The sequence below is a fragment of the Pyrgilauda ruficollis genome, unplaced genomic scaffold (assembly GCF_017590135.1).
Source record: "Pyrgilauda ruficollis isolate IOZ18807 unplaced genomic scaffold, ASM1759013v1 scaffold49, whole genome shotgun sequence".
NCBI lineage: Eukaryota > Metazoa > Chordata > Aves > Passeriformes > Passeridae > Pyrgilauda > Pyrgilauda ruficollis.
The window spans coordinates 2,719,225-2,747,100 of NW_024526488.1; the positions used below are offsets into that span (position 1 = coordinate 2,719,225).

A 27,876-nucleotide genomic window follows, 5' to 3' on the forward strand; every position below is an offset into this window, starting at 1 on the left:
TTTGTAGACAAGTCCCCCAGAAGAACTAGTTCTGGCTAGAGACTGCCTCAAGTTGTTCAAAGGAGACTCCATTACTTGCTCTTTCTGCTCAGGCACTCAGGACACTCACCCCAGAGTCACTTCAATGCAAGTGCAGGGAGAAGGTAGGAATAAACAAGGCCAAACACACTTTGTGTGCTGATAATCAAATTAACTGTCAGCTTTAATTCTTGTCTCAGTATGCCACCGAAGCCAGCCTATTTTCAGGCTACAAGTGTTAATAAAATAACAGTGAGATCAGGATAGAATGGATAAAATGTAAGCACAACCCTTTGTCTGCATAAAATGTAAACACATTTACAAAACTAGATCTAATGTGGATAATATGCAAAGACAACCATCCAGTAATAAAAACAAGAACAAATTCCAAGACAGAACATTGGCTAAGCTGCAAACAAAGCCCAGCAAAATGGGAAACACCAGGAAAAGTTGAGCTCAAGTCAGCGGGTTGATTGAGGGTTCTGTCATTGCCACAGCTGGGCTCCCTCTTGTCATTTCCTTTCACTCAAAGGACTATTCTGTGCAAAGAGAAAAAAAAGGGGAAAAGGGATCAACACCAGTCCTGACAGACCCAGGGGCTTCTCAGAGCTGTGAACAGGACATTTCAGCAGAACTGCCCCCTACAACCCCTGCCCCATGTCTTTGGCAGCAAGCACTTACACTGACACACAGGATACAGAATGACTCCATCCAGGCACTGTGCTCTGAATGTCTCCCTCTGGGAAACCGGCCGGTACCAGCGCTTGCACTCAAACACAACAGGGTCCCCTGAGCCATAGTGAGGGCCTGACTCTCTGGATGACTGCAACTGAATATTGTTCTTTTCCATAGCATTCCTATCCAGGAAGCAGTTCCCTGCAAAAAATGAATTCTGTTATTTGCCTGTAGATGTCACACTGGACAACTGATGCTCTGTTGGCACCCCCTGCAAGTGCCCCGAGTGCCCTCTCCCCAGCTCAGGTGTGCTGGGCAATGACTTCCTGGGGGCACTGCCTCTCTATTCCTGCAGCTCCCAGGAGGCTCCCACACCCTGGCTCACAGCCAGGAAAGCAAGGGCTTTCTGCTTCCCTTCAGCACTAAAAATGCAACAACAGAGCAGTGAAGCTGGAGAGTGAAGAGGGTATGACTTACTTCCCAGTGTGCACCGTGGGTATTCCAATGTCCCCTCCACACACTGAACTCTGAAGTTGGGAGTACTTGGATCTTTCACATATCCTGGTTTACAACGAAACTCAATAAAGTCACCCGATGTGGAGTACAGCTTGGCTTGTTCAACCCATTTCAGCTCAATATTGTTTCTGCCCATATCTTCTTCTGATGCCGTACAGGCCACTTGAAAAAATCAAGAGAAGAGTGTCAGTACTTCATACAGACACACCACATGTTTTGCCCCTAGAGCCTACAGAAGTCCTTCACATCAAAAAAATGCTTCCAAGTGTGCTCTGACCCTCTGTTACTTGCAACAGAAAAGACATTCACATCCAAGCTAAAGGAAAGAAAGCCCTGGGAGAAGCCTTGTCACACTGTCAGTCACACAGGGCAAGAATGAAGTACAGGTGGGGAAGACACCAAACACTAATGAACTTCCCCATATATATTTTTGAGAGATCCCTCCTTCCCTTCTGCTCTGTCCTTCTCTAAATTTGTTTTCTCATCACAGAGGCACCCCTGGCTTTCCCCAGCACTGCCACTCATTCAGACCCATCCTCCTGACTCACAGCCTACTGGGTGGAGCCGTGGCCCCAGCCCTAGAGCACTCAGGAGCTCTGCACAAGTGATGGAGATCCCCTCACAGCAAAGATTCAGCCAACTGCCCTCCTCATGGACCTGTTGGCAGCAGAGGGGACTACACAAGCTGAAGTTAAGCAGAAACTCATTTGAGACAAAAGGAGGACTCACTGCCATTCTGCCCTGCCGGCATTTTGGCCCCAGCACCAGTGCTGCCCTCAGGGTCTCAGAAGACAAGAGGAGCAGTCACACAGCCTTTGGCCACCCAGCCCAGGCTTCAACCTACCCAGGCAAACTGGGGGGCTTGTCCACTGCCCATTGAGACAGGTGATTGTCGGAGATCCTTTCAGGATATAGAAATTCGGGCATTTGTATTCCACAGTATCACCTTGTTGATACTCTTGCAAGGGGAAGACAAGAAGCTCTCCACTTTGAATAGCTGGAGGCGTGCCACATCTCTTAGCTTGTCCTGAAAGAAATTTCCTAATCAGAGAGGAAGTTCAACTGCAGAGAAGGTCTGGTCAGAAATACCACCCACACTATGTTGGCACTACTCAGAGAAGCAGAATAAAGCAGAGAGAAAACCAAACAGCTGCCAGGAGCAAGAGTTTCTCATTTCTCCCAAGTTCAGGCTCACAACTGCCAGCTCACCCCCTCTGAGCACAGCTTAAGTGCTCAGCTGTCTGCAGGATTTCATCTTGTCCTGCATAAGGTGTGGCACTTGGCCCTCTTGAGTGAAGCCACCTGGGTCCCTCAGCTTGGTACATTCATCCCATCTGAACAGAGACCTGGGAAATGGCCTGCCTTGTCCTGAGTGTGCCAGAGCCATGGCAGCTGTGCACCATGAGGCCACTGAGATGCTAATCGACAATGAGGCAGCTTTATGGTGCCATCACTGACAGGAGGCTGGATGGAGAGAGAGAGAGACAGAGAGAAGTTACCTTTGCAAGTTGGCAGCTCTGTCCAGGTCCCATTTTTGCACACTACAGTAGATGCCCCAGTCATCTTAAAATTTTTCCAGCACTGATACTTTGCACTCTCTCCAGGCATATACTTAGACTTTCTAATACCATCAATGCTACCACCAGCAATTTCTAGAGGAGGATCACATCTCACATCTGAAAAGAGACACGGCTGCAGTCACCTTTGCAGTTGTTAAGACGTTCATCTAAACAACCAGAAGTGAAAGGAATTAGCCTTGTTACAATTTCTGTACAGGCTTTCTGCCTCACATGTGTCAGAGGATATGGGGAAAGCAATAAGGTGTGGCAGTGGCAGAAGAACACTGTTTGGGACTCTCGGGAGATGGAAGGGTCAATAGGAGTTTCTAGAGAAAGCCAGTGTTTCTGTACTTATGCACAAGAACCACACCAGCCTTGTCTTTCCCTGGGGAGCCCTGGCCTTCCTGGAAACCACAGGGGTGGCAGCCAAACTGATTTCCCGCTGAAGCGCAGAGCTCTGGAGGGCTGGCCCTGCTGGAGGAGCTTGTCAGCCTGTGCTCCTCAGGGCTGGGTAAGCACAGCCAGCTCCATGGAGCTGTGCTCACCCTGCAGCCACAGACTGGGGTGGGGGACTCTGGAGCATTCCTGAATGTTCCTTGTCACAGGAATGATCTTTCCACATCCATGGCCCTAGCAGATCTTACACAGTTTAGATCTGGGGCTCTGCTAGGGTCTCCATTGGTCAGAGTAGAGCACTGCAGAAGAAGAGCTGCTTCTCTGTACTTCTGCTGCTTCCATTCAGCTTTGAACACGAGAGAGAAGCCCTTCTGTGTCTGTCCACTGAAAGTCACTGAAGTGGTGGGCACTGGGGAAATACCAACAGCATACAGGACAATGACAGAGCAGCACATTTTAGGCCCTGCTGCTTCAGGAACATTTTTACTATTGATGGAAATATTCCCAATATCTCTAGAAGCATAAAGTTCAATTAAATTTCTGTGCAAGGAAGCAATAGCAAGTTCAAAGTTGGGGTAGCCAAAGAAAACAAGTCAAAAAGTCAAAGTCTTCAGAGTATTTCGCTAGAGAACTGGTTGCCTCTATGCTAACAGGCAAGGTGAAAGCACAGATTCCTACCTCTGCAAACTGGTGCTTGTGACCATTGACCATTTGAGCAAAAGATGTAATTTGCACCCGTGATCTGAAAATTCCTTTCACACTGATAGTGCACCCTGGCACCGGGCAGGTACCTCTCCTGAGGGGCGCTTGCCATGCGCGCGTTGGGGATCTCAGGCGCCGCTCCACAGGTGATATCTGCAGAGAGAGGAGCGTGTAGTGAGCGACAGAGAACTCACACAGCACGGCATTCCAGAGCTCCTGGTGAGCAAAAAGCCCTTGGAGTAATGCACGCCATTTTCCACAGGTAGAAAAAGAAGGTTTATTCTGATACATTATATGGTTTATTCTGCAATGCTTCAGCGCTCAGTATTGCTTGCCTAAAGAAACTAAAAAGAGAGGTCACAGAGATCAGCCAGCTGTGCTGCACAGCATTGTGTGTCACCAGTTTGGAGAGTGACACAATTTATTTACTATTTGAAGGTGCCTGTCAGCAACTGACATGCTTAGTGATGTGAAAATAAGATCTATTGCCCTAGAGTTATCTGCTCCTTTGCAGCCAGGATGCTGCAGGATTCCTCCATAACGTCTGCCTGCTTGATTTCAAGAGAGCCAGGATTCAGCTACCAGCTCCAGCCCACAGGGAGATAATTGCTCTGCTGATCTACCCTGCTTGTTGTTTACCAGAAGCCAGAAAAATAGGTGTGGTAGCAGCCCATTCAAAGCAAGTCACCTGTTGGCTCTATTGGCCTGACTCACCTGCATGCCCAAGTAAAAATTATCTTAATTCACAACATGAAATGCTAAGAAAGATCATGGATTACTTATTAGTAGAACCTATACCTTCACAGAAGGGTGGTGTTGTCCAATTTCCCTTCCTGCAGATGATTTCAGGGGAACCAACAATCAGGAACCCTGAATCACACTGGTAGCCAACTGTTTCACCAGGCTCATAAGATTCCTTCTTTCTGCTTTCAAATTGAGCATTGGCAACTTTTGGAACACTTCCACATGGCATTTCTGAAAAGATAACAGAAATCTGATGCTTGTGCTACTGTGATACACATTGAAGAAATGTACTTTTTTCATCAAACAGGTGCTTTAGAGTGCTATTTCTAACATCAGCATAGTCATCTGCTAACAGTGGATTATATAGTTATATAATTATAGTTAGTTAATAATTGTATAAAAAGTAGCATAGAGAAGATTAAATAAAGTCATTCCCCCAAATATACAGATTTCAGCCACTGAGACACTCCAATTCTGTTTCTAAACATGCCAGAAAGTTTTACTTGAGGCTTTTGTCCCTGCTACACTGACATGATTTCCATCCCCAAGGCACCACAGCAACTTTTAGTCACCAGTGGGCTCTGTAGAAAAGAGATCCTTGGATGAGGAGGATATGCCTAGGACTCATCTGGCAGAGATATGAACTGAACAAAAACTACCAGAATATGAAGAAATATTTAAAAACTAAGCCACATTAAGAAAGTCAGTTTTGTATCCAATCAGGATTGTTCTGAAGACATCCATGATGGAAGATAAGATTCCACAGCAAAATATGGAGTAGAAAAATACACTTTTACTGATCAACCTCCAGTTTAAAATTCTTTCCATTTAATTGCTAAGTGCACTTCAAAAAGAGTAATTTTTATATTACCTGAACATGAAGGAGCTGCAGTCCATTTTCCCATAGAGCAATTTATCTCTGTTGGTCCATTTAACATGTATCCAGAACGAGAAACATACTTAAATCTAGCACCGGCTAGATAAATTGTTTTCCCTTCCCTTTCAATTCTTAAGTTTGGATTTTCAAGCCTGGGAGCATCAGCACATTCTATAGATTCCGGTGACAAACATGGTGTTTCTAAAAAACACAGACAACACAGAAAAACAATAATGCAAGACAATCACTATTGCAACTGTAACTAAGTAACAAATAATTTACAGAATCCAGGACATTATTTAAGGCCCCCAGTCAAAACTGAGACTCTGTTATGCAATATACTAAACAAAAAAGTAAGCACACAGCTCCTGAGGGACTACCTGGAAATTGTATATGCCATCTCAGGTAAGTCTGTGTAAATGAAAAGACTGCAGTTGTTTGCACCCTTTTTAGAAACTTATGTTCCACTGCTTTCCTGCAGTTCCCTGTCCATGGTAATCTTAGGTAAGTAACAGTAGCCTCCTGTTCATGGTGACTGCAAATGAGTAAAACAGATATTCATAACAAAATGATGGAAAAGAACTGTGCCAGTACTGACCCACACAGTGAGGTGGTGATTGCCATTTCCCTTCTATACAGGTTATGTCCTCTCTACCAACGAGCTGGAAACCGTCAGGACATGAAAAAAACGCTTTACTCCCACTCCTGAAGTTTCTTCCTGCTGTTGTCTGCTGAGCACCAGGCACCTGAGGTGGAGGTGGGCACACACTCTCCTCAGCTAAGGACACATATTCATGTTACAATAGAACAAAGAGAAAGTGTAGCAGTTCAGCAGAGATGACAACACAAACAACTAAGACAACACTGGTGCTAGATTTGTTCTGCTTCAGAAACAGCAGAGCTGCCTTCAGCTGCTCATATGCTTTCAGAGTCAGAAAAGACAGCCACAGCTGTCTACACCAAGCTAAGATGAAGTTTCTTGTAGTCTCTCCTTTCTTTCTCACACAGCTGCACACTCTTGTGTGCTTTTCCTGTTCCTCTCTCTATAATGAACTACTTTAGGAAAACTGAACCACTGTCTGGAGTTTTGTTTTTTCTTCAGACTAAGCTGATAGAGTTAAATGAGAAAGCTAAAAGAAAAGAAAAAAATAGGCTAAAATTTTTCCACTCCAAGAATGAAGGACTCTTTCTGCCAAAGGAAAGAAAAAGGGAGAGAATGAGGTAGATCTAGGAGAGATATCTGAGGAGTCTTCCAGAGCTTGGTTTCTGGCTTCTAGTAGTTCCAGAAAACTGAGGTAGGGACAGTGATTGCCATACTTTTCCCACTTTCAGGCATTATTTCCCAGAAATGTGCTATAACCAAAGCAAGGAATGAGGCAATGGTTGTTTTACAATCACGCTTTCTACAGACAATATCCTGTTCTGCCATGCATAAAGGCAGCCCTGAAGACATTGACCTCTGGTGTGTGTTACATATGGGCAGCCTCCTCTGGGTCTGTGCTTTTTCACTGCCAACTCAGTTTTTTTCTCATAGTTTCACTAGGAAGCAATTGAAAAAATGGAATAAAAAATAGACTAGAAAAACTTTGAAGGTTTAGAGGAAATAAAGGAACTTTGACTGGAGCTTGAGCTATGTGCTCTCTGTTTTGCATCGGGGTAAAGCGCTTTTGAGGAACTGAGCTTAAATTTATCATTGCATTTTTTCTCACATCAGAAGTGCAGCAACAACCAATTCCAATTGTCAGAGTAGAGAGCATTAAGTCTACCTTACTAAAGTGGTTCATCTCTATACCTAGTTAACTGCTCCAATGATGGCCACAACTACCCCTCAGCATATGATCAAGTAACTATTTCTATTTCAGCCTAGTGATACAGCAATGCTAAGAATCCTTAATAATGAGCATTTATCTTGCCTGCATCAAAAGAAATGGTGCAAATGTAAGAACACACCTGTACATGCAATCTCTGGTGTCCATCTCCCAGACACACAAGTTGCCTGTTTAATATTTTCGTCATTTAATGTGCATGTATAATGTATAACTTTTTCAAACCCAGTCCTCCTTCTTGACATTGGATACTGGCCAGAGCGCACCAGCACAACATCCTCTGGAATTACACATTGAGGGGATGCATCTGAAAAAAATAAAAAGAGCTTAAAAAAATAGATTTAGATCTGACAATATATACTGATGAAGATGCCATCAGTTGTACAGAAGTTCCACGTGAATTTGAGGAAGAACTTCACTGGGGGGTTGTTTGAGCAGGGAGGTTGGACCAGATGACCCACTGTGGGCACTTCCAACCTTACTCATTCTGTGACTCTGTGAGAAGGACTAATCCACATAAAAGTGGTTAGGGTGGGACAAGCGTAACACATTGTGGCTATTAACATTACTTTTAATTCCTTTTAATAATTGTCTTTAATCACTGGGCAAGTGTCTACTTCTTTCCCTTTACAAAGCTGCAGGTGCAGTCTTTCCAGGATGAAGGACATGCTTCCCTTTAAAAGGAGTAAATTAAAACCACTTAGTTTTGGTGCATTAAGCTATAGCATGTCTGGCTACATACTGATGGATGAAGTCCATTTTGTAGTCAAATTTTGTATATAACTATAATTACACGCACATCTGAAATATTATGGAAACAGATTACCAGCACAAACAGGTAAAGGCTTCCATTCTCCATGAAGACATTTTATTTTCATTTCCTCAGTATTGTCAGAGCCTGGTTTACATGCACAAGTTACTTCATCCCCATGTGAATACTGGGCCTGGTCTGCCTGACGCAGAACAACATTTGGGATAGAGGAAGGCGATTTACAGGGCATTTGGTCTTCTGTTGAAAAGAGCAGAAATATTCCACAATAATACAGGAATCACATGTCAATAGCTGAAAAAACTTAAATAAAAATAACTAGATCTGCATTTGTCTAACCAAACCTACACCCACTAATTGTAGCAACTAAATTTCAACACAGCTCAGGTATGTATATCTTTTAGCCAGTTTGCTAAATTATTTTCCTGTCTTTTCCCTTCTTTTTCCAACACTGGCATGATCCACAGGTAGTTTCAGTTGACAGTACCTTCCCCAGCTGTTGGCACATAAACCATAAAGAGTAAGGAAAACTTCAATTAATTCAACTCAACTGAATCACTGATTCTGATCAGTTGTAATTATAATTGATCATACACCTGCACATTTGTAATGTGCCCTTTCAGTTAGAATTATTACAAGAGCTGAAAACCTCTTACAGGACTGCAGAGTTGTCACCTCTCTATGAGAACTGCAGTTCTGCAGCAGTAGTGACAGCACAAGGTAATGGCTTGTCATGCAATTTTATCTTATTATTTTATTACTTTGAACAGAACATTACATCTGCAAATACGTATTTTTAATTGTGAAAGTATTTATGAGGTAATAGCCTGCAGAGAATTACAGACTTGTCAGAAGTAAGAGCTGTGTAGATTACCAATGCAAGAGGGAGGAGATGACCACTGTCCATCAATACATTCTATTTCCTTTGATCCAACCAACTTAAATTCGTTGTTACATTCATATTGCTTTCTGTCCCCATGCTGGTACTGTTCCACAGAGCCATCAACAATACTTCCACTGGCAATTTCAGGGGGAGGTCCACAGCCTTTGACGCTCACTGAAATCAAGAGATCAAGTCTGTGCTCTGAACTCGGTGCTTTCACCACAGTTACATGTTAAGTACAACATAATTGCATGTATTAATTAAAGTGAAGGAAAATCAGTGGAACAGGCTAAACAGATCATTGATTTATGCCTTTCAATATCTGGATTCATGCTGGGCTGGAGATCACAAACAGATACATGTGACCAGGCTCACTCTTGTCTCTCACTTCCATGCACTATCAATGCCTGCTCTGAGAAAAATGTTTGATAAAACCAACCCATTTTTAAGGGAAGAGTAAAAAAAAGTGTTACAAGAATGGTAACTTCAGTATTCTTAAAAGAAAATAAGAAAATTGACAATTCTGCAAGGAATAACCTATGTCCTAAAAATCACCCAGCAAAAAAAAAAAAAAAAAAAACCCAAACCAACCCAAACAAAAAACCAACCAAACCCCCCACCCCCAACTCTATATTAAAGGAATTCACTTTTGATACAGTGAGTGGAACTCCTATTAAGGGAGCTTAAAATGTTCCTGAGCTAAAGAACCAAATATATGAAACAGACTTGCTTTTAAATGCAAAAGAGTGTGAGCAAAAAGAAGGATGACAGAGTAAAAGTCACCAAAAAAGTGATTGAATGGGAAGAAAGGGAGGTCCCTTTTTCCTCTCAAGCTTTGTGAAAGCCAACACATCTCATGAGAGGGCTCAGCACCAGCACAAGAAGCTCTTCTCAGATGCCAGGAAGTTGTGTACTAAGTTAAGAACACTAAGTACAGGGATGTATATTTTTCCTTCTGTATGAATGTACTCATCCTACTATATGAAACTAAGAATTTCACAGGAAAATCCTTTACTGGGTTTCTTTTTTTTTGGGTCCAGCTCTGTGTCACCTCCAAAACCATTTTTTTCCTTCAATTTCATGTGATCAGAAAAAAAAGAGCACAGGATGCATTATCTGATAGGTATCAATATTAGGCAATGGCAAAACTAGGACCTTTGGAATACAGTAAGAGAGGACACTACTCAAATTAATCATTGCCATACTGCACATAGTTTATGAAGCTGTGCACAATTTTTCAAACATTAAAGTCAATAACCTGATTAATATTTTGTGCAAGCCATTTACCAGCTCAGTTTCAGTATTGCAAGAATTACCTTGACACACTGGTGGTGATGGAAACCATCCAAAGTGGTAGCACTGAGTAGAGGCAGGTCCCACCCTTATGTAGTTTTTTGCACAGGTAAATTTCACAACAGCTCCACTGCGGTATTTACCCTCTTTGGGAGAGAAATTTCCATTGTGCAATGGCAGCAGCACACATTTGATTTCTATGGAGAAAAAAAATTTTAACATGTAGTGGACAACCTACAGAAAGTACATGAAATGCTACTGCTTAGAACAAAACCAAAGGAAGGCTTAAAGAAAAAAGGTTCACAGAGTGTATACAGAGAGCAACACTGATTAGCAAACACAAAAATATTCACCACGACACTGGGGCTCTGGACTCCATTCTCCATTTTTGTCACACATTGTGGTATCAGTTGGCATGTTATTTATGGTCTTATATCCCTCCAAACATGAATACTCAATTGTGTCTTCAGGCATGAACACAGTTTTGTTTGTGTGGTGAATCAAAATGTCCCCCGGTGCTTTACATGATTCTGTAGAATAAAACAAAATTAGTGTATTTAGTTATCCAGAAACATTGCCCTTTGGAAGCATCATCCCTGTAGGTATAATTGAAACATCAATAATTCTGCATTGCCTGAATATTATTGTAGAATATGCAGCATATTCACATATTATCTATTGCATTAATCTTCCAAAATTTGTCTAGAAGTAATGTTTAGGGTAAATATTTCTTCCTTAGATTCAATTATTTCCTTTAGCTACATGTTATCATCATTATCAGTATTATCATTATTATTAATTTAGGTGTCACAGCAAATGGTTTGTACTGCTGTTCCCATAGTCAGTTGTGAGTCAGAAAAAGCCACAAAACCCTAGGTAAAGGCAGTCTGAAATAAAAGGACAAGATAAAATAGCAGCTAAAGTTGATCAATATTATGACCAACATATAACAATACAAGATTAAGTCTCTTACTGCACTACACCTGTGTTCAAGAGAGGAAGGAACTTTGAAATAATGCATCCTATTTGTCTCTAGTTTTGTCACATTTAAATAAAGTTCTTCGTGGAACGCCTTGGTTCACAGATGCTGCTTCGTAAATTGTTGGTAGTAAATTTGGGCAAATGTACCTTGTATCAGGGAAGAAGCACTGAAGAGGTCAGTGATTACCATTAACTAAGTGCTAAAGAGATCCAAAAAGATCCTTTACATTTTTTCTCTATTTCTTGGAGCCTGAGAGAGGTTAATCTCTGTAGGATCAGCCCTCTGTCTGAGTGTCCCTCTGCCCATTAAGAAACATTTTCAAATCAAGGTGACAAATCTCTGAGGCCAGAGTACACCACAGAGCACCATGTCCATAGGGCACACTGTGGTGTGACAATGACAGGGAGCTCTGAAACCTTTAGCTACTCACTGATGCACTTTGGAGGTGGAGTCCAGCCACTCTCTTTGCACTGTGTGAGTCCTGTTTCTTGTCCTTCTGGACTCACAAACCCAGCGTGACATCTATACAGGATCTTCTCTTTTAAATTGAATGTATTCCTATCAGAGTTCAAATACCCATTCTCGAAATTGATATCCTGGCACTTTTCTGAAAGAGAGAGACAAGATTTCTTCCAAGTAAAGCACTGCTAAACTGCATGCATAAAAATCAGAGTAGAAGGATGACAATAGAAGCAGCAGTAGGATTTAGAAAATTGTTTAATACATGGTCAATTGAATACAGTTTTAATTCCATACATTGTTAATACACAATGTTATTGAAATGAATGCAAATCTTGATTGGATGTTTCAGTCCTATATTCTGAGAGAAAACTTTTGTAGTATGTTAAATCATTCTGTGAGGGAGAGTCTTTATTTTCAGAAATTACTGCTACAGCAAATAGTTTTAGGCAGAAACCTCACAAAAATACAAGCACACTCACTTTTACGGATACATCTCGGAGGAGGAGCCCAGCCATTCCTTGTGCATGTGACCTCGTCATGCTGGGCCTGGAAGTCGTGGTGCTGGCAGATGTATCTGGTTCTTTCACCTTCCTTGTAGAAATCGTTCCAGCCACGGTATGGGAAATAACCATTTACCAGCTCTCTGATGAGACATTTTTCTAAAGAAGGAAGGAAAGTACATTTAACCACAGAAATTTCTACAGCAAGAACTGAGGGAAATGAATCCTTAAGAAGCGTTACTAGCAAACAGTCCTCCAAGCACCTTTCTGTAGCCTTGTGTCACAAAAAGACACTCGTGTGCAAATCTGAATGAAAGCATGTTTTGTTTCAGTGCCTTGTGGTTAATGCACCACAAGATCAGAAGTGGAAGTCACTACATAAAGTAATATGAGGTGGCCTAGTAAGCAAAAATCTCTTATTTATTGTTCACAAGCAAGTTTGCCTCACTTCAGTGCTGCTCACATCAGTTTGGTCTGGTACGTCTCTAAAATGTTGGTGTATGCCCAGAGTGAACTCCAGCATTTGCCTCCAGGAGATTTTATCATCTCTGTGGAAATGTAGAACCTCTCAAACCAGCTCTAGAGATTTTAGCAACAGCTTAGCATGCTGGCTCTAAGGCCTCCTGTCTCCAAGGGCCCAGATGTAAGGCAGATGGCTGAAGAAATGTTATACTGTGTTGTTGGAGTGCCTGCTCCTTTCCTCCAGGCAGGGCTCCACTCATCTCCTGTACTGAGCACCACTCCACTGAGGGCAACGAGGAAAGAGCAACCTTTTGTAATCCACTTTTGCACCCTACCAGTAGGTAGGTACTTTGCTGTGACTGAAGATGTGTGAGAGGAGGCCTCATCTCACTGCTTTAGATTAATTTTAAGTCCAATTAATTTTAAATCTGAGTCAGTGTATCTGGTTCTCTTGCTGTTACCATGATCTGTTTCAGCTTATTGCAAAAGTGTGACACCTTTTCAGCTCTAAAATTTAGTTTTCCAAAGGGACCAGGCAATGCTTTTCAAAGAGGATGAAGTGCCAAAGTGCCCAAGCCACAGAAGGGAGAATATATTTACACAGAGAGACTGTTTGTGTGTGCAGCTGTGATGCAGATGAAAGTATATGCTTTCATGTTACCAGAAGCCAGACAAGAGGAAAGTTTACTGTATATTTCTTACTCTTATGAATATCTTTAGGAGTAAGCAATCTTCGAAATCCAAAAGCATAACTGCAGAGTGTCCCCAGGTGACATTTTGTGATCTGCAGATAGGAAGACAGTCTGGGAGCAGTTCCAGGGGTCACCTAAAGCAGTTTGACTTTGAGCAACTGTTTTGTCTTGTGTTCCATCAGAACAAGTTCTGCTGCACAGATCTTTGATGATTGAACCAGAATTGAGTATATAGTGGAAATGTACTTACTCAGACATTTTGGCTCGGGAAACCAGCCCCTTTCAGTACAGGTAATTCGAACCCAGTAATCTCCAGTGGGGGTTGAATAGCCATCAAGGCAGTAGTAATCTACAGTCTGTCCAAATCTTCTTGGAAAGTAATAGTTTCTGTGGTATTCATATGAATAACTTAACTTGCCATTTTCTATTGGTGGGTAGTCACACGGTTTCCCTTGAAACAGAATGGAACAGCAACAATATCAACACATGCACGATAAAAAGCTCAGGACACAATTCAGATTCTCATCTGAGTATTTTCAGACATGGACTGCAGGAACCAGGACTGCACACCCTGGCAGGTGGTAAGGAGTGCAGGAACAACCACACTCTGCTCCTGGCTTTGCCTATAGCTGTGTTACTTCCCTCAGTTCCATTGCAAGCAGCAGAAATCCAGCCAGCACTCCCTGCAGACCCCTGAGGGCGATTTGTCAGACCAAGGTTAGTATTCATTGTACAGTGAGATGACACTGTAGAGGGTCTTGATTAAATTGACTATTCTGACCATAAAGGGAGCCCAGTCATCTGGCTCAGATACAGAAACTGAATCTTCCAATCATTACCTGTGGTTTGGCTACTTTAAACTCCCCATGTCCTCTAATCCTGACTGGGATGGTATTCATCAGGTGGAGCACAAACCTTCCTGACAGCGGGCTGACTATAGCTCATTTTAACAGATTTGCAAATACAGTAAGAGGTAATATGTTTTATGGTTTTATGAGGTATTATGCTAATAAACACAGTGTAAATCTGGATGGCCCCATTGTTTTTCCAGGTGATTTTTCTAAACCATCAAAATAAACTTTACACTACAAAGAAAAAAACATAAGCAACTGTCATATCTAATGTTCCTCATGTTTTGCTCTTATTTCCTCTGAGATACTTCCACATTGTAACTTTATTCACAAAAGCTACTTACGGACACAAGCTGGCTCAGGCACCCAGCCATTCTTGGTGCATTCAGCTGTGGTTCTGCCAGTCATTGCTTTAAAATGATACCCATCATCACACTCTACTGTGATTGTATTACCCACTGTGTACTTGTCTTTTTGAGGCCTAAAGTTCCCAGAGGAAACTACTGGAGGAGAACATACAATTTCTAAATAAAAACAGAGGAAAAAAAAGAGAATATGTTTAAATTTATTGCATAAATTCTTGCTTTCATAGTACATTGGCCATAACGGCATAAAATTGTTAAGAAAGGTGTTTCTTGGAGCAAAGAAAAGATTACATTTCTTCCTCACTCTTAGAAATGTATGGTTCTGTAAGAGAAGAGTGACAGCTGTTACTGATGTTATGTTAATTAGCAGATTGAAACTTAATTGCAAAGAGAATGGTTAGAGAAAGAACTGGAAGCTATCAAACCAAACCTAATTTTTTCCTGTAGATCTGCAGCTGGGTTTTGCTGGGTTTGTTTATGGACACTGTCCCAAAGGAGAGCAGTTTCACTGGCAGGTCCTAAATGCAGAAATAATTATACTTGACTAGGAACTGATCATTCAGAGGTTGTGTGATTAAGATTAGTGTCCTTCACTGACACTGGAAGTATTTCAACAACTAAAAAAGGTCAAGAATTTTATTCTAAAAAACTCAAGATATTTTCATGCCCATAGAAGTCAGCCAAACAGATTTGTAAACCAGAACCTGTCTTTTGGGGGTTTTGTCTCTTCTTCCAGTTCAGAAAACATCACCAGCACCCTGAGGGCTGGGAGGAGATGACTGTAAGGTCAGGAGGTGACAGGTTGGTGCTGCTGTGGAGTGAGGGTGGGTGCATGCCCTGCTGAATCCTCTAGATCCAGTGAAAAGCCCAGTAGGATCCAGAACCACTATCTGAGTACACCCCAAGTACCAGAGTCCAGCTTGTGAGTGTCTAGAAGAATGTTTATTTTGGCACTCCTCAAAAGCAGTATGTTGTTAAACTGTAGGCAATGCATATTAAATAATAACACTACTAATCTTGAATCAGAAAGGTCAAAAACTGAGTGGGCCCCAAGACTGACAACAAGTCCTTATTTCTAAAGGAGTCTTTCTGGAAGAGGTCCCAGGAAGGTGGGTGGTGCATAAAATCCTGTCATGTTGCCCTGTTGCCAACATTTTTTTTCCAGTTTCAAGGTTTTGGCAATTTCTTGAAGAAAATTCAAGGCACTGATAAATACTCCAAAATTTCATCAAACTGTTTCAGCTGGAATATGAGATGCATATTCAGAGATTTAAATACAGCCTTTAAGTGCTGTAATGGAATGAAACTAAAGTAAAATCCATGACCCAGAGGGCTGATGTCAAACAGGACTAGCCTCAGGAATTATGGATTTGTCATATGAACTGCTCATTCACTGAAGGCATTTGAGAGTTAAAAAATAATAGGGAGCTTTAGCATTGTAAATTTATTAATTTGTAGAGATTCATGACAAGGTTCTGTTTTTGCTACTGCTCTTCATGGAAAACTCTTATCCAGTTCTTTGGTCCCCTCAGCACTTAATCCTTCCAGTCTTCATGGATACTGGATGTGGATGGATTTATTTTGTCATGAATGAACTTATTAATCTCTAAAATTACTTCCAAACCCAACTAAAGTGCAAAACCGCTTTAGGCAAGACTGACCAGTGCAATAGGGAGGTGGATTCCATCCCAACTCAGTGCACAGTGCATCTGCTCTGTTCCCATATTTGTATCCTTCTTTACAGAAAAACTGCATTATCTCATTTTCCTTGTAAGACTTCCTTGGAGAACGGACATATCCATGAGGGATTTCTGGTACGTCACAGATAATTTCTGAAATTGAAACAGAAAAAAAAAATCAAGGTATTTTAATTTTTATTTGCTAAGAATAAATTTCTATGACAACAAAATTTAGGGCTTATTTAGTTTTGGGGTGGTTTTGGGGGCATGGTGGGGGGGTTAATTTGAATTCACAAAAACTACTGCATTTGGAAGCTGTTTGGAACTTATTTGAGCACTTACTTGATTCTGGGTTCCAGGTGGAAAATGTAGTGCAGTACAGCTTCAATTGCAAATTGGTTCATGAGACAGATTTCAGGGCTTTTCTTTGGACTTTAATGGATTTAGAATCAAGAGATAAGGCAGAAGACATTCCAAAATAAGACACTAGGCTAGCTGAAATTCAGGATTTTCTATTTTTCAGATAATTGCTATGTAATTTCCAACAAACCTAATGTGGTCTCAGGGCCAGTGGCTTATTAGTTAAATCATGACATCAAAAGGAGAAAAGAATTTAAAGTATCTGAAAAATTGACACTAGAATGCTTAATATCTATAAAACAACATCAGTGTTCCCAGTTCCTTGCCAAACCAAATAAAACTACCAAGATCTTGCAGTTTCCTCAAAATGCATTCATAAAGCCAGAAGATATTCAATGTTTTGTTTCCTAGGTCACAGAATAGGACACCCAAGAGTTCTCTCGGATTCTTTTACTAAATTTACTTTGTGTTTAAAATGAAATATAGCTCATGGGAACTGTCACTGCTTAATGAAATTCACTATATTCTGGAAATGTTACAAGCATAAATGTTTAATTCCACTTCATGCTGTACTAAATAATAATAAATGGGTGTTTCAAAGGAGCAAAAAGCCATACTGGAATCGTGAACAAACCGTAAATGTATTTGCCATCCTGACATGTGTATTGTGCTCTTTTAAACACATACTTCATGATCAAACAACATAGAAATAATCTAAGATATTGATGTTCTGAATATTGAAGTGTTTGTTACCATAATCTTCCTGGGATTCATTCTCATACCCTGACAATCCAATCCCATCCATTCTTTGTTCAGAAACTGGGGGGAATAATCTCATCCACCAGCACCAGCTGCAGGCAGGGCAGTGTGGGATTGACTGGCTGAAAAGCAGTTTTGCAGAAAAAAAAGTTGGTGGTCCTGATGGACAAGTTGGACAGGGGCCTTTTCAGCAAAGAAAACACTCTGGGCTCCCCTGGGAAAAGTGCTGCCAGCAGGCCAAAGGAGGTGATGCTGCCCCTCTACATCTCTCCAGGGCAGAACTCCCAGCAGAGGAAAGATCGGGACATACTGGAGCAGATCCAGTGAGGGACAGGAAGATAATTAAGGAATTGGAAAAACTGACTGATAGAGAGAGGTTTAAGAGAGTCTGGAGTAAAGAAGGCTTGGGGGAGGAGGGACAGTCTTTTTCACATGAGTAAATCCTGGCTCCAGTGGGGCAGGCAAAAACAAAGATGATGAACTGGACCTTTCTCAGTGGCCACCAGCCATACAGTGAGAAGCAGCGAGCACCAACTGAAATACAGGAAATGCCACTGCTAAGTTTTACTAAAGAGAGTTCAACTACTGCAGTGGGTTACCCAGAGAAACTGTGCATCTCCATCCTTGGAGATATCAAAAGCTGACTGAACATGTCTTTGAGCAACTTGCCCAAAAAGGGGCCTTCAGCAGTCCCACACCACCTCACTGATTCTGGGGTTCCATTAAAACTAAACACAAACCTCCCAATTTTTCCAAAAACATTAATGTGAAGAAAGAAAAATCTAACCTTTTTTTTTTTTTTTTTTTTTTTTTGTATTCTATGTACCCTAAGAATTAAAATCCTACTTGTTAACTAAACTTGGTTCACACAGATTCAAAGTTTCTGATTACTTTGGTTAAATCAGCACCAAAGTGGTTGACTCTTATGCAGACATATCAAAGAATTTGACTGCAGCCTGGCAAAACACGCAGCTTGTAGGAAAAATATGGAACAAACAGATGGTCTATTATCCTTATATTAGTATCCAATACTATTATATTTCTCTTTCTTATCCTACTTTTTCATATATACACTGGAGATTGTTTACAGACAAACCAAGCTTAATTGCTGTGAGATGAAGTGAAAACTCTGTGGCTTCTCATATGGTAACCACAATTTAGCAGTCTGTGAGAACAAAGCTTCTTAATGACAGTAAATAGTGTCCTTTTTACCTTTGCACTGAGGCACGCCGTTACTCCATTCTCCATTAGCAGAGCAAACGATTTCTTTAGCTCCAACAAGCTTGTACTTTGCATTACATTCAAAATTTACAACCTGGCCAAAGGAATATTCTTGGCCTAGCTCAAATGCACCAGTCATAATTATCCTTCCATTTTCAGGTTCTTGTACAGGTAAACACTTTATCACTGGAAAAAAACAAAACAAGGAAAGGAAAAAAAAGTAATTTTGAGGTCTAGTCTGTAAAATAAAAAAGTTAAAATACAAAAAAGTTAAAATACAGAAAAATCACTGTAATTTCCTTACACATTTTAAAAATATACACTCTAGCTATGTATTCAGATACCATTTGCAGCAAGTGTAATACAAAGCCCTAAACAAAAAGACAGAGTGACAGAAGAAGAAGCTTTTAGACCCTCTCTCATCATCCTCTTCACTTCCCTTGAAGGCTAAAGACAGAGCATCCACTGAATTAGATGACCTCACCCAACCTAAATTATCCCAGGATCCTGCATTCTACGGATGGTCAGCTGAGCCTTGACTGACACTACTAAAATTTGCCAGAATTACTTGACTTTGTTTAGAATTGTGCCAAAGTGAGTTTGCTATGGACAGTTTGCTACCTGGAACAGTGCTGCTTTACACACTGCCTACAACAGTGTGTAGTTATTAACTAAAATTCTAATTCAGTTCAGTTATTAACAAAAATTCTCATTAAGGATATCAGAGCAATTATATTACTAAAGTAAACAAACACGGTGGCAGACTAAACAGAGCTCTTGTACCTCCCTGCAGAAAAAAAAAAAAGAATTAACTTATCTCATCAGATATGTCTTCTTAAGGGGGGAAATGACTATCAAAGCTCATTCTTAGATGCTTACATGGATATCACCCAACCAAAGCTACTTCTCTCTGACATTTGCCATCTTAAAAGTCATCTGCCTTTTCCATGAGCTCATATTCTGTCTCATGGGTTCTTCACATTTAGGACACTCTCCAAATTCTTTCTTTCACAGGCAATCATATTTCAGTGGAAACTCAACCATGACAGAAATAACTTAGGAGGACTTTGAAACTGAAGTATCTTGGTGAGATATAACAAAAAATGTTGGAAACCCTTACTCCATATGGTGCAGACGGACCTCAAAACCTAAATGTGAGGGCCCTCAAAATTTAGTAAACTAAATTCAAAGTGTCCAAATCCAGAGAAATATTAAACCACAGACAACAAGCTCTAGTCAAGATAACTACTTTAATTTGTTCTTAGAGACCCTTTCCTGACATCAGATGCTTAACCCAAACAAAAATGTCACTGCTGCCCACATATGTTAAAATGAAGCAGTTAAAAATGATCCCTGTGAAGAGCAGGAACCTTATTTTCATGATTATACAGGCTTGAAACTGGTGAAAAGGTTTCTAAAACCATAATCTGAGCCATCCAGTCTGTTAAGTCTTGATGTCTGTGTCCCCCTTGCTCTCACTCTTGCTTACTGAATGTCTTCCACATTGCTAATAGGGAGACCTTAACAAAATCTTAATGCTTAGGATGTTCACAAGGATGGAGGAGGAAAGTAGCTAAAAACCACACATGCCTTCACACTGCTTTGAAACTCATCATCCCAAATGCCTTTTGCAACCATGTTTTGCAGGCAGCTACTCTATCAGGGCTTTTGGGTGAGGCAGAGCTTTAAGCCAGTCTGGAAGTGGCAGGACTCCACTTCGTGAAGGGTTTTTAACGAAAGCTCATTGGACTAAAAGAGCTGAGAAGTCCCTGTAAGAGCTTCTCTGCTGCCTAACTTGACTTTAAACATAGGTGAATTAATATTAGTAAAGCAATCACAGACTGTTTTAGATAGTATCAGACAGATAAAAAGACAATTTAATGTCAAACTCCATTTACCTTCACAGTGAGGGATGTCATTGCTCCATCCATCTGCCTGACACTCACGGTAATTCCTCTGGCTGAGCATCTGGTATCTTACCAAATAAAAAGCAAAAAATGCTAAAATACAGTTTCATTATATGACAGAAACAACAGTGCTGCTGTTTTTGAAGCAAAGGAAGATGGCTTCAGGTGTTCCAGCATAGAATAACCAAAACGTGACAGCATTGAGTAGTTCTTCACCTGCATTTTCCCTATTTGCTTTCTTTTAATTGCATATGGAAAAAATATCAAATCAAATCGGAGAGTAGGAAGGAATAAGGAAGAAGACTTCTTCATTACAGAGCTAACAAGCTTTGGCTACATAACAAATACACTCAGAGGAAGGACAGCTACTCTGAAAAGACAGTGAGGAACTGAAGTGATTAAGGAGAATATTGATTTTTTTGGAACTCTCTTTGTGGAACTCAGGCTAGATTCCAGTAACATAACAACTGCAAAAGCACAGCTAAAGCACTATACCAAAGCTGATCTGCTGTTCAGGAGGAAAACGTCCAGACACAGACACAATACCATGTATTTGACTTGCTGCAGCTTTCACTGGAGAAGATGGATAGAGAATTTCTTTCAAGCATTCAGTGAAGACATGTTAGTAAGTCTGCCAGAAATGTCTTCCTTCAAACATTTTTTACAACATGTAAGCAAGCATTAAATATTAATAAACTGTATTACAGAGAACAAATGTATAACTGACAGTATAATTAACACCTTATGTTAATTCCCATACATTTAATTAAATGAGTATTACCCATCATTACATCTGTACTCAACTCTGGCACCAAAAACAAATTCACTTCCACTGGTAAGTTCAAAGAAACCAAACTCAGTGTCTCCAGGATGTCCACAGGGCTTATCTGATTGAAAATAAAAGGGAAAAAGACTTACTTACACCACACACATGAAAATGAGAAAGACAGCATTTTCCCAGTGATTAGTAGCGAGTATGGGTCTTTAGGGGCTTTCAAAAATTCAGAAATGTTCAGCATAAGTTTGATTAACATCTCCTTTTAATCACTATTTTCATAGTTTTCAATGATTATTAGAGTATGCTTATTTAAAAACAAACAAACAAACAAACCAACCCAACGTACCTACAACAAACCTCAAAACACAAATCAGCATGTTTTATTCCTTTAAAAAGGCTGAACTTATATTCAGTTTCATGGCAAATTTATGACAATTTTCATACCATTTGTGACATAGTCTGCACCAAAGCTCCAGTAGCAAATCTATTCAAGATCAGAAATGACATCTCCTGAATCTGCTGGGGACTGTGCTGAGTGAAGTGGGGCAATCTAAAGCCACAGGAGTTATTTTGGTCCTTAGTGCCTGCTGCACAAAGCTCCCCACGGGACTTTCCTTATGGGCTGGCCCCAGCTCTTTGATTTGGATGCCCAAAAGAGTGGCAAAGATGAACACTCTTACTCATCCTCCTCTGATCTCATAACATGGACTGCGAAATAAACTGCACAGCTGAAACCTATTACCCCTCAGCAGAAATCCTTCCTGATTCTTGTCAAGCAAGGCAATTTACTTCTTGGGACCTATCGACATCCTCTGTTTTCACCAACGAAGATGTGTTTGAGCAGGCCCTAGATCTGCTGCAGTGGGATTCGGAGGAAATGGAAACTCCTGACCAATATTTCCCACCGAGGGACCGTGTTCCCCAGGCTAGCAGAGCATCCCCTCCTCTCTCCCAGGCTCTCCTTGCCGGTGGCAGCCGCCGCTCACTGGGTGGCAGCATTTGCTAAAACATGCTGCAAACCAAATTCTGGATGGGCTCATGTTCGCTCACTAGTTACACAACGAAATCTGAACACTGAGACAGACTGAGGCAAAAATGTAAGAAAAGTTATTAGTGACTTAATAATTCTCACTCACAGTGTGTATTAATCTCTGTTTGAACAACAACCAGGACTTACATTCTCAAATCAAATACTTATATTGTACTAGTAAAAATTTTGTATGTTAGATACACAATCACAACCCCTTGTTTCTAAAATTCCTTTGTGTTTAAAGTTCATTTATTACACAAAAGAAGTATCTACTGACTAATGATAACAAACTTCAATTTCTTCAGTAATGAATTCTGTATGAGGGTGTGAGATACTTGAAAACTCTCAGCACAATATGCTAGAAATAATAAATAGCAGCTCTCATTCTAATGTGAATTACAGCTTAAAAGAAAAGGCAGGGAAAAATAATTTGCCACTTGCAAGAAATTAAATCTTTCATAGAAATAGTTGAATAAGCTGTCTCTTGACTCACATTCAGAAGCTAGGTTTGTGCTTTATCCTGCTTAGACTAAAAAATTTTGAAAGCAAGCTTCTAAGAACATAATAATTGATTTTAATAATGTAAATTGGGTTAATAAGTCTGGTCTACAATAAGATCTTCTGTAAAGAAAAATATAAATCCTTTGATCAGGAGAAAAGGAACTAAAAAAAATTCCCTTATGCATACATCCTTTTTAAGGTGATCTTTTAAAGAGAAACAAGTAATTTATGAGTAAAGGTACAATTTCACATTGACATCACTGGCAAGGTCTGCCAGATCAAATGTCTGCAGATATTTTGCATAAATACTCACTTCTGCATTCTGTCACTGGGTCCTGCTGCTTCCACTCTCCATCAATGCACCGAAACGCAACTCGGCCAATTTTCACATATCCGGGCCGACAGCTGTATGTTGCTTGGGTCCCATGTGCATAGGGAGGCTTGTCCCATCTTTTAGTAGGCACTTCTTTTACCCTCCTAGGAGGAGGTTCTTGACAAGCTAAAAATTTTAAATAAAAACATTGGTGACATGCTACAAACACCAAAACAATCTTGCAATAGGAAATGCAGCGAGAGATCCTGGGGCCATCTGTAATTAGCGTGTATTCTACTGAATCAGCACAAAACAGGAAAGTGACAAGGTTGCACATTTTGTAGGAATGTGATAGCCAGGTGCCAAGGAACCACCCAGGACAGTGATGGTGCATGAAACAGATTTTACTTACACAGCCTGAGAGATCAGTGCCCTGGTTCTGAGTGCAGACACCTCCTGCCCTTCGATCTGCAGGAGCTGCTCCAGGCCTGTCCTTCCACTGCCACAGAGAACAACTCTGGAGTTTCCTTTCAAACTATTTTCTCCTCCACCCACCACCACCTTTACTGACATTATTTCCCATGTCATTTGATTAAGTTCTGCTAAACTTCCCCTTGCCTTTACATTGCCTAAACTTTCTCTCCAGGCTCAGATCACCTGATATTCCAAAATCCTCATATCCTTTTGTTCCTTACTTACAAGTTCCTTGTTACACAATATAATTAACTCTGGGTATTCACTCTGACCTTTAGCTTCCAAGCATTTTGACTCAGTTTGGGGAGTGGATGGTGCTGTCTGGTATTTATAATTAGCTCAATATTATAGAGTCCTTGCCCAAAAGCTCCTTTCTGGGCCTTCTTCAGTGAACATGAAATGTACAGCCATGTCCACATGAACCACAACAATGAACCTGAATTAATTTTATTAAGAAGTCCCTCAACAGTTTGAGAATGAGCAAAGTCAGACAAAAGAAGAAAGAAGCAAATGTTGGGAAACTGTTAATGGAAGACTAAATGATTTTGTCAAGAATTGCCCTAACTTCAGTGACTAATTTTCAGTGCTTGGGTGACTGAAATATACACATTTTGGAAGCTGAATCTTCACCCAGAGTAACAGTCTAGACAGAGTTAGAGACTAACTCTAAACAGTCTAGCTAATTAAATGCAATGAACTCTGTTTTCCATCTAAACATGAAAGGTGAGCATTCATCAGGAATAAATAAAACAAGCCCTGAGGAATAAAGTCTTGGAAAATGAATGAAATCTCTGTATAGAAAGTAAATGGGAGAAGAAATGGCCACCAGGGAAGGAAATCCTTTGGTGAGTAGATGCATTACTCAGCAGAGACCTGGCACAGGTGTCTTTCTTCCAGTTTAGCTGCAAGGCCACGGGTTTGAGAAAGCAGCAGCAGTATTCTCACTGAAACCTTCCTGTGGATGGGTTGTCCAGGTGCTGCCTGGAAATAGGACTGGGGGAAAAGTCTTTGGGATCTTTCCTCATGTGAGGGATGTGGAGTTAAAGCTCACTGAACTGCACTGCAGAGATGACACCACACATTAAGCAGCTGATGTGGAAGAAGGTGTATTTTATCTGCTCACTTTGTGTTAGAAATCCTAGTGTGGAAAGTGAGCTTTACTTGAGTTTACAAAGACACACTCTTGAGAACTCATTTGTTGTATCTCAGTCAGGGGAGTATGGACCAAATAAGAGGCATAATTTTATGAAACGGTTCTAAAAACTGGAAGAAAAAGATCTGTTGCAAAGAAAAAAACACATAATTTGAAAATGTATAATTTGAAAATAATGTTAATTTTGAGCTTTAATAACTTTAGTTTGGCTGTTCTAAGTAGCCAGAAGAGTTAGACAAGCTTTGACAACACTGCTGATGTGATAAAGGAAGAGTTTGCCCACACCCATTTCTTCCCATTACTTTAATAAGTATTCTCCATCCTATGAATGATTACGTCTGAACAAAAATTGTTGGTTTTGTGCACTAGAGGGTACTAGGCTACTCTAAAAAACGTAGGAGAGGCTTTTTTTAGCATGAAAAGACAGATTCAAATTCTAACAACATTTTTTGCAAAATGTAGGAATAAGCAAAACTAACAGGAATCCTCTAGCTGGTTCTTTCAAATGTGTTAAAAATTGTTAGTTTACCCAAAAAGTTCTTTTCAATGGCAAGAAAAAGAATGCTTTGGACTCCACATATTTCTAATTATACCTTGTTTGAATTAGCACTTTCAGTTTGCAAGCTGAGAGAGCACACTGAAATCTATAATTTAAAAAATAGGTTATTGAGTACAGTGAGCTTCTCTGATCCTCCCTCTGAATTGTATCATATTTTTATTGTCTGTTGTGCAGAATGCAGCCTCTTAACTCTTCCTTGCTTACACTAACCCCCTCCCCACCAGATGAAAGATAATCTCCTTAGTCTCTTCACCATTACTAAGGTTTGCTGGGTCTTGCTGGGTTTTATCTCAACCCTTCCCTACTCCTGTCCTGATGTTGAACTATGTGTTAGCATCAAGTGTCAGAGTATGTGTTTGTGTGTGTGTATGCAGTTTTTTAGTAGCTTGAGGTGAAGAGATCTGCTGGCAGGTTGTACTTCAAAAATCTATTAATTCCACCATGCACTCACCAATACCAGAGGGTTTTATTTCTATATTAAAAAGCATGCACAGAATGGATACCTTCAAATTCCTTACTGACAGACCAGGAGAGCTGGAATTACTCATTCAGTATTTACATGTGACTTGACCTCAGTTAGAAATAGCTCAAGCTGTTTTTTTGCCAACAATATGCTGGTAGCAGCTTCTAAAAAGTACAAGCACAATTACAAATCCAGGTGCTTCCAGTCCTTGTGCAAAACCCAGCTCTCAGAAGACTTTCTACAACTCTCACAGACTTTCAGCATGAAGCTTAAACAAGAATCCTGCATGACCCATGGTAACAGTTGTCCTGGATAAATCAAATTTTGCTACATTCACATTTCTTTCCAATCTCCCTGACCTAAAGAAAGCATTGTAAAAACAAAGTGCAAATTCAGGCAAACTTTCATTTCAAATTCCAGGAGTTTTCTGCACTTCTTTGCAAAACAAAATTAGACTATTAGTTGCTTTGAGGCAATATTTATTTATATTTAATTAAGACAGGACATTCCTTTAATTTCCTCATTCTTCAGTTTTTCAAAGGAAAATCCATTGGTTCTTTTTGATTAATAAGGTCTTCATAACTTTCAACTGGAATTTAAACCAACCTGAACCGAGCAAAGACATACCAGCTCAAAACCACACAGCACCCTCTGCACAACACTCTAGAAAATAGGACTCCTATTATAGGACGCCAAGAAACTCAGACATAAGGCAAACAAATTAAATAACTAAGGATACACGAAATAATATAAACACAAACCAGGAAAAATACATTGAACAGAGAAACACAAAACAGAGGTTTCTGAAAAGACACGTAGAATACTAGCTACCTCTCCAAACATGAAAAGAGCATACCTGTATATATTTATCTCCTTTCCTAGACTAAAACCAGTCAGTCAATAGATATATTAGAAGATTTTCAGTCAAGGTAGTAATCAGTCATTCTCCTCAGATCACCTTACAGGATATTCCAGACAGAAACAAAATATTCCATAAATGTGCATTTCTACTTTAATCTACCAGTTGCTTCCTGGTTTTAGATATTAGAATAATTAGCAAACATAATTAATAGAAAATGAGTTGTCTGGCTCCAGTTTATAGTGACACAAAGCATTTGAAAAGTTGGGCAGCAGATTAATAACAGCAAAATAAATAGGTGAAAATAGTCCTATGAGTCCTACGACAGGACACTAAATACTAAAGGTACTAAAAGCTGACAGAAGAAATGTCAATTATCGTAACAAGTTCATGGAAAAAACCTACAAAGCCTTTGCATATTGCTTTAGTTGCCATCTTCACATATACTCTAAGAGAGGAGTTGAAGCTTACCTCTTTGTGCAGCACAATGCATCCAACACAAGAGCAGAGCTACATAACCCAGGAACGACATTCTAGAGATTCAAAAACCCAGCAAACACGTCCAGTATTGTAGCCTACTTTTTTTCATTACTTTGTGTTATTTCCACTGCTTTTTTACTTAACTAGTCCATGAACTGACCTTGCAAAACATTTATACTCTGATTTCAGCAGTCACTTCCCCTAAACCTCTTGCAACACACAAGTTTCTTTTTTTTAAACCCCCTCTCAACCTTGCTAAATGAATAAATAAACAAATGCCTGGCAATTTAGATCGACACATTCCTTTCCCTGTGGTCTGCTCGTTTTTACATCACACTTTTTTTTCCCATATTTAGCCCTTCCATGATCATGTAAGGTTATGTCTTTTGATATCTAAAAGTTGTACAAATAAATTATTTTGCAATTCCTTTTGTGTTGCATGCTTAGTTAGAAAACAAATTCATGTTAATTGTGTGTAAAAATGAACTTCTCTACACATATAATTCAGAGTATATGTTGCAAACAACCAAAATAAAAAGCAGGCAAAAGTACAGTGACTAAGGGGTCACTCACTGGTTCTTATAGAAGATCACTAACTACCCACAGCAAAGGGAATGTATTTGGTCATATTCCTCATTAAATAAACACAGATGATGTTAAAGCAGTCCAGTATCACATGAGAAATGATAAGACTGAAGATTTGAATGGACTGTAACAGAGATAATGAACCTTCCAAAGAAAAATATAAAACTATGCAAAAAGAACTAT

The 27,876-nt window shown here is 40.1% G+C and overlaps 1 protein-coding gene across 1 annotated transcript; it reads right to left on the reverse strand.

Annotated features, from left to right (window-relative positions):
- Positions 1–184: 184 nt before the first annotated feature.
- Positions 185–27,234, reverse strand: CFH (complement factor H). Its single transcript, XM_041479651.1, has 24 exons — positions 27,100–27,234; positions 23,121–23,306; positions 21,280–21,385; positions 20,490–20,566; positions 18,583–18,777; positions 16,234–16,404; positions 14,552–14,731; positions 13,607–13,807; positions 12,182–12,361; positions 11,671–11,847; positions 10,612–10,788; positions 10,282–10,455; positions 8,957–9,139; positions 8,140–8,322; positions 7,438–7,620; positions 6,086–6,265; positions 5,482–5,688; positions 4,665–4,841; positions 3,843–4,019; positions 2,709–2,885; positions 2,054–2,236; positions 1,171–1,371; positions 700–894; positions 185–557 (listed from the first exon to the last, which is right to left on the reverse strand). Coding segments are annotated over exons 1-24 (3,933 nt in total). The 5' UTR covers positions 27,161–27,234; the 3' UTR covers positions 185–555.
- Between the last annotated feature and the right edge of the window lie 642 nt (positions 27,235–27,876).

Coding starts and splice junctions, on each gene's coding strand:
- CFH (XM_041479651.1), bottom strand. CDS start 27,160: ATGTCGTTCCTGGGTTATGTAGCTCTGCTCTTGTGTTGGATGCATTGT. Junction 11,848..12,181: donor TCCGAGATGTATCCGTAAAA/GTGAGTGTGCTT, acceptor TCTCTCTTTCAG/AAAAGTGCCAGGATATCAAT. Junction 5,689..6,085: donor ATCACCACCTCACTGTGTGG/GTCAGTACTGGC, acceptor TGTGTTTTTTAG/AAACACCATGTTTGTCACCG.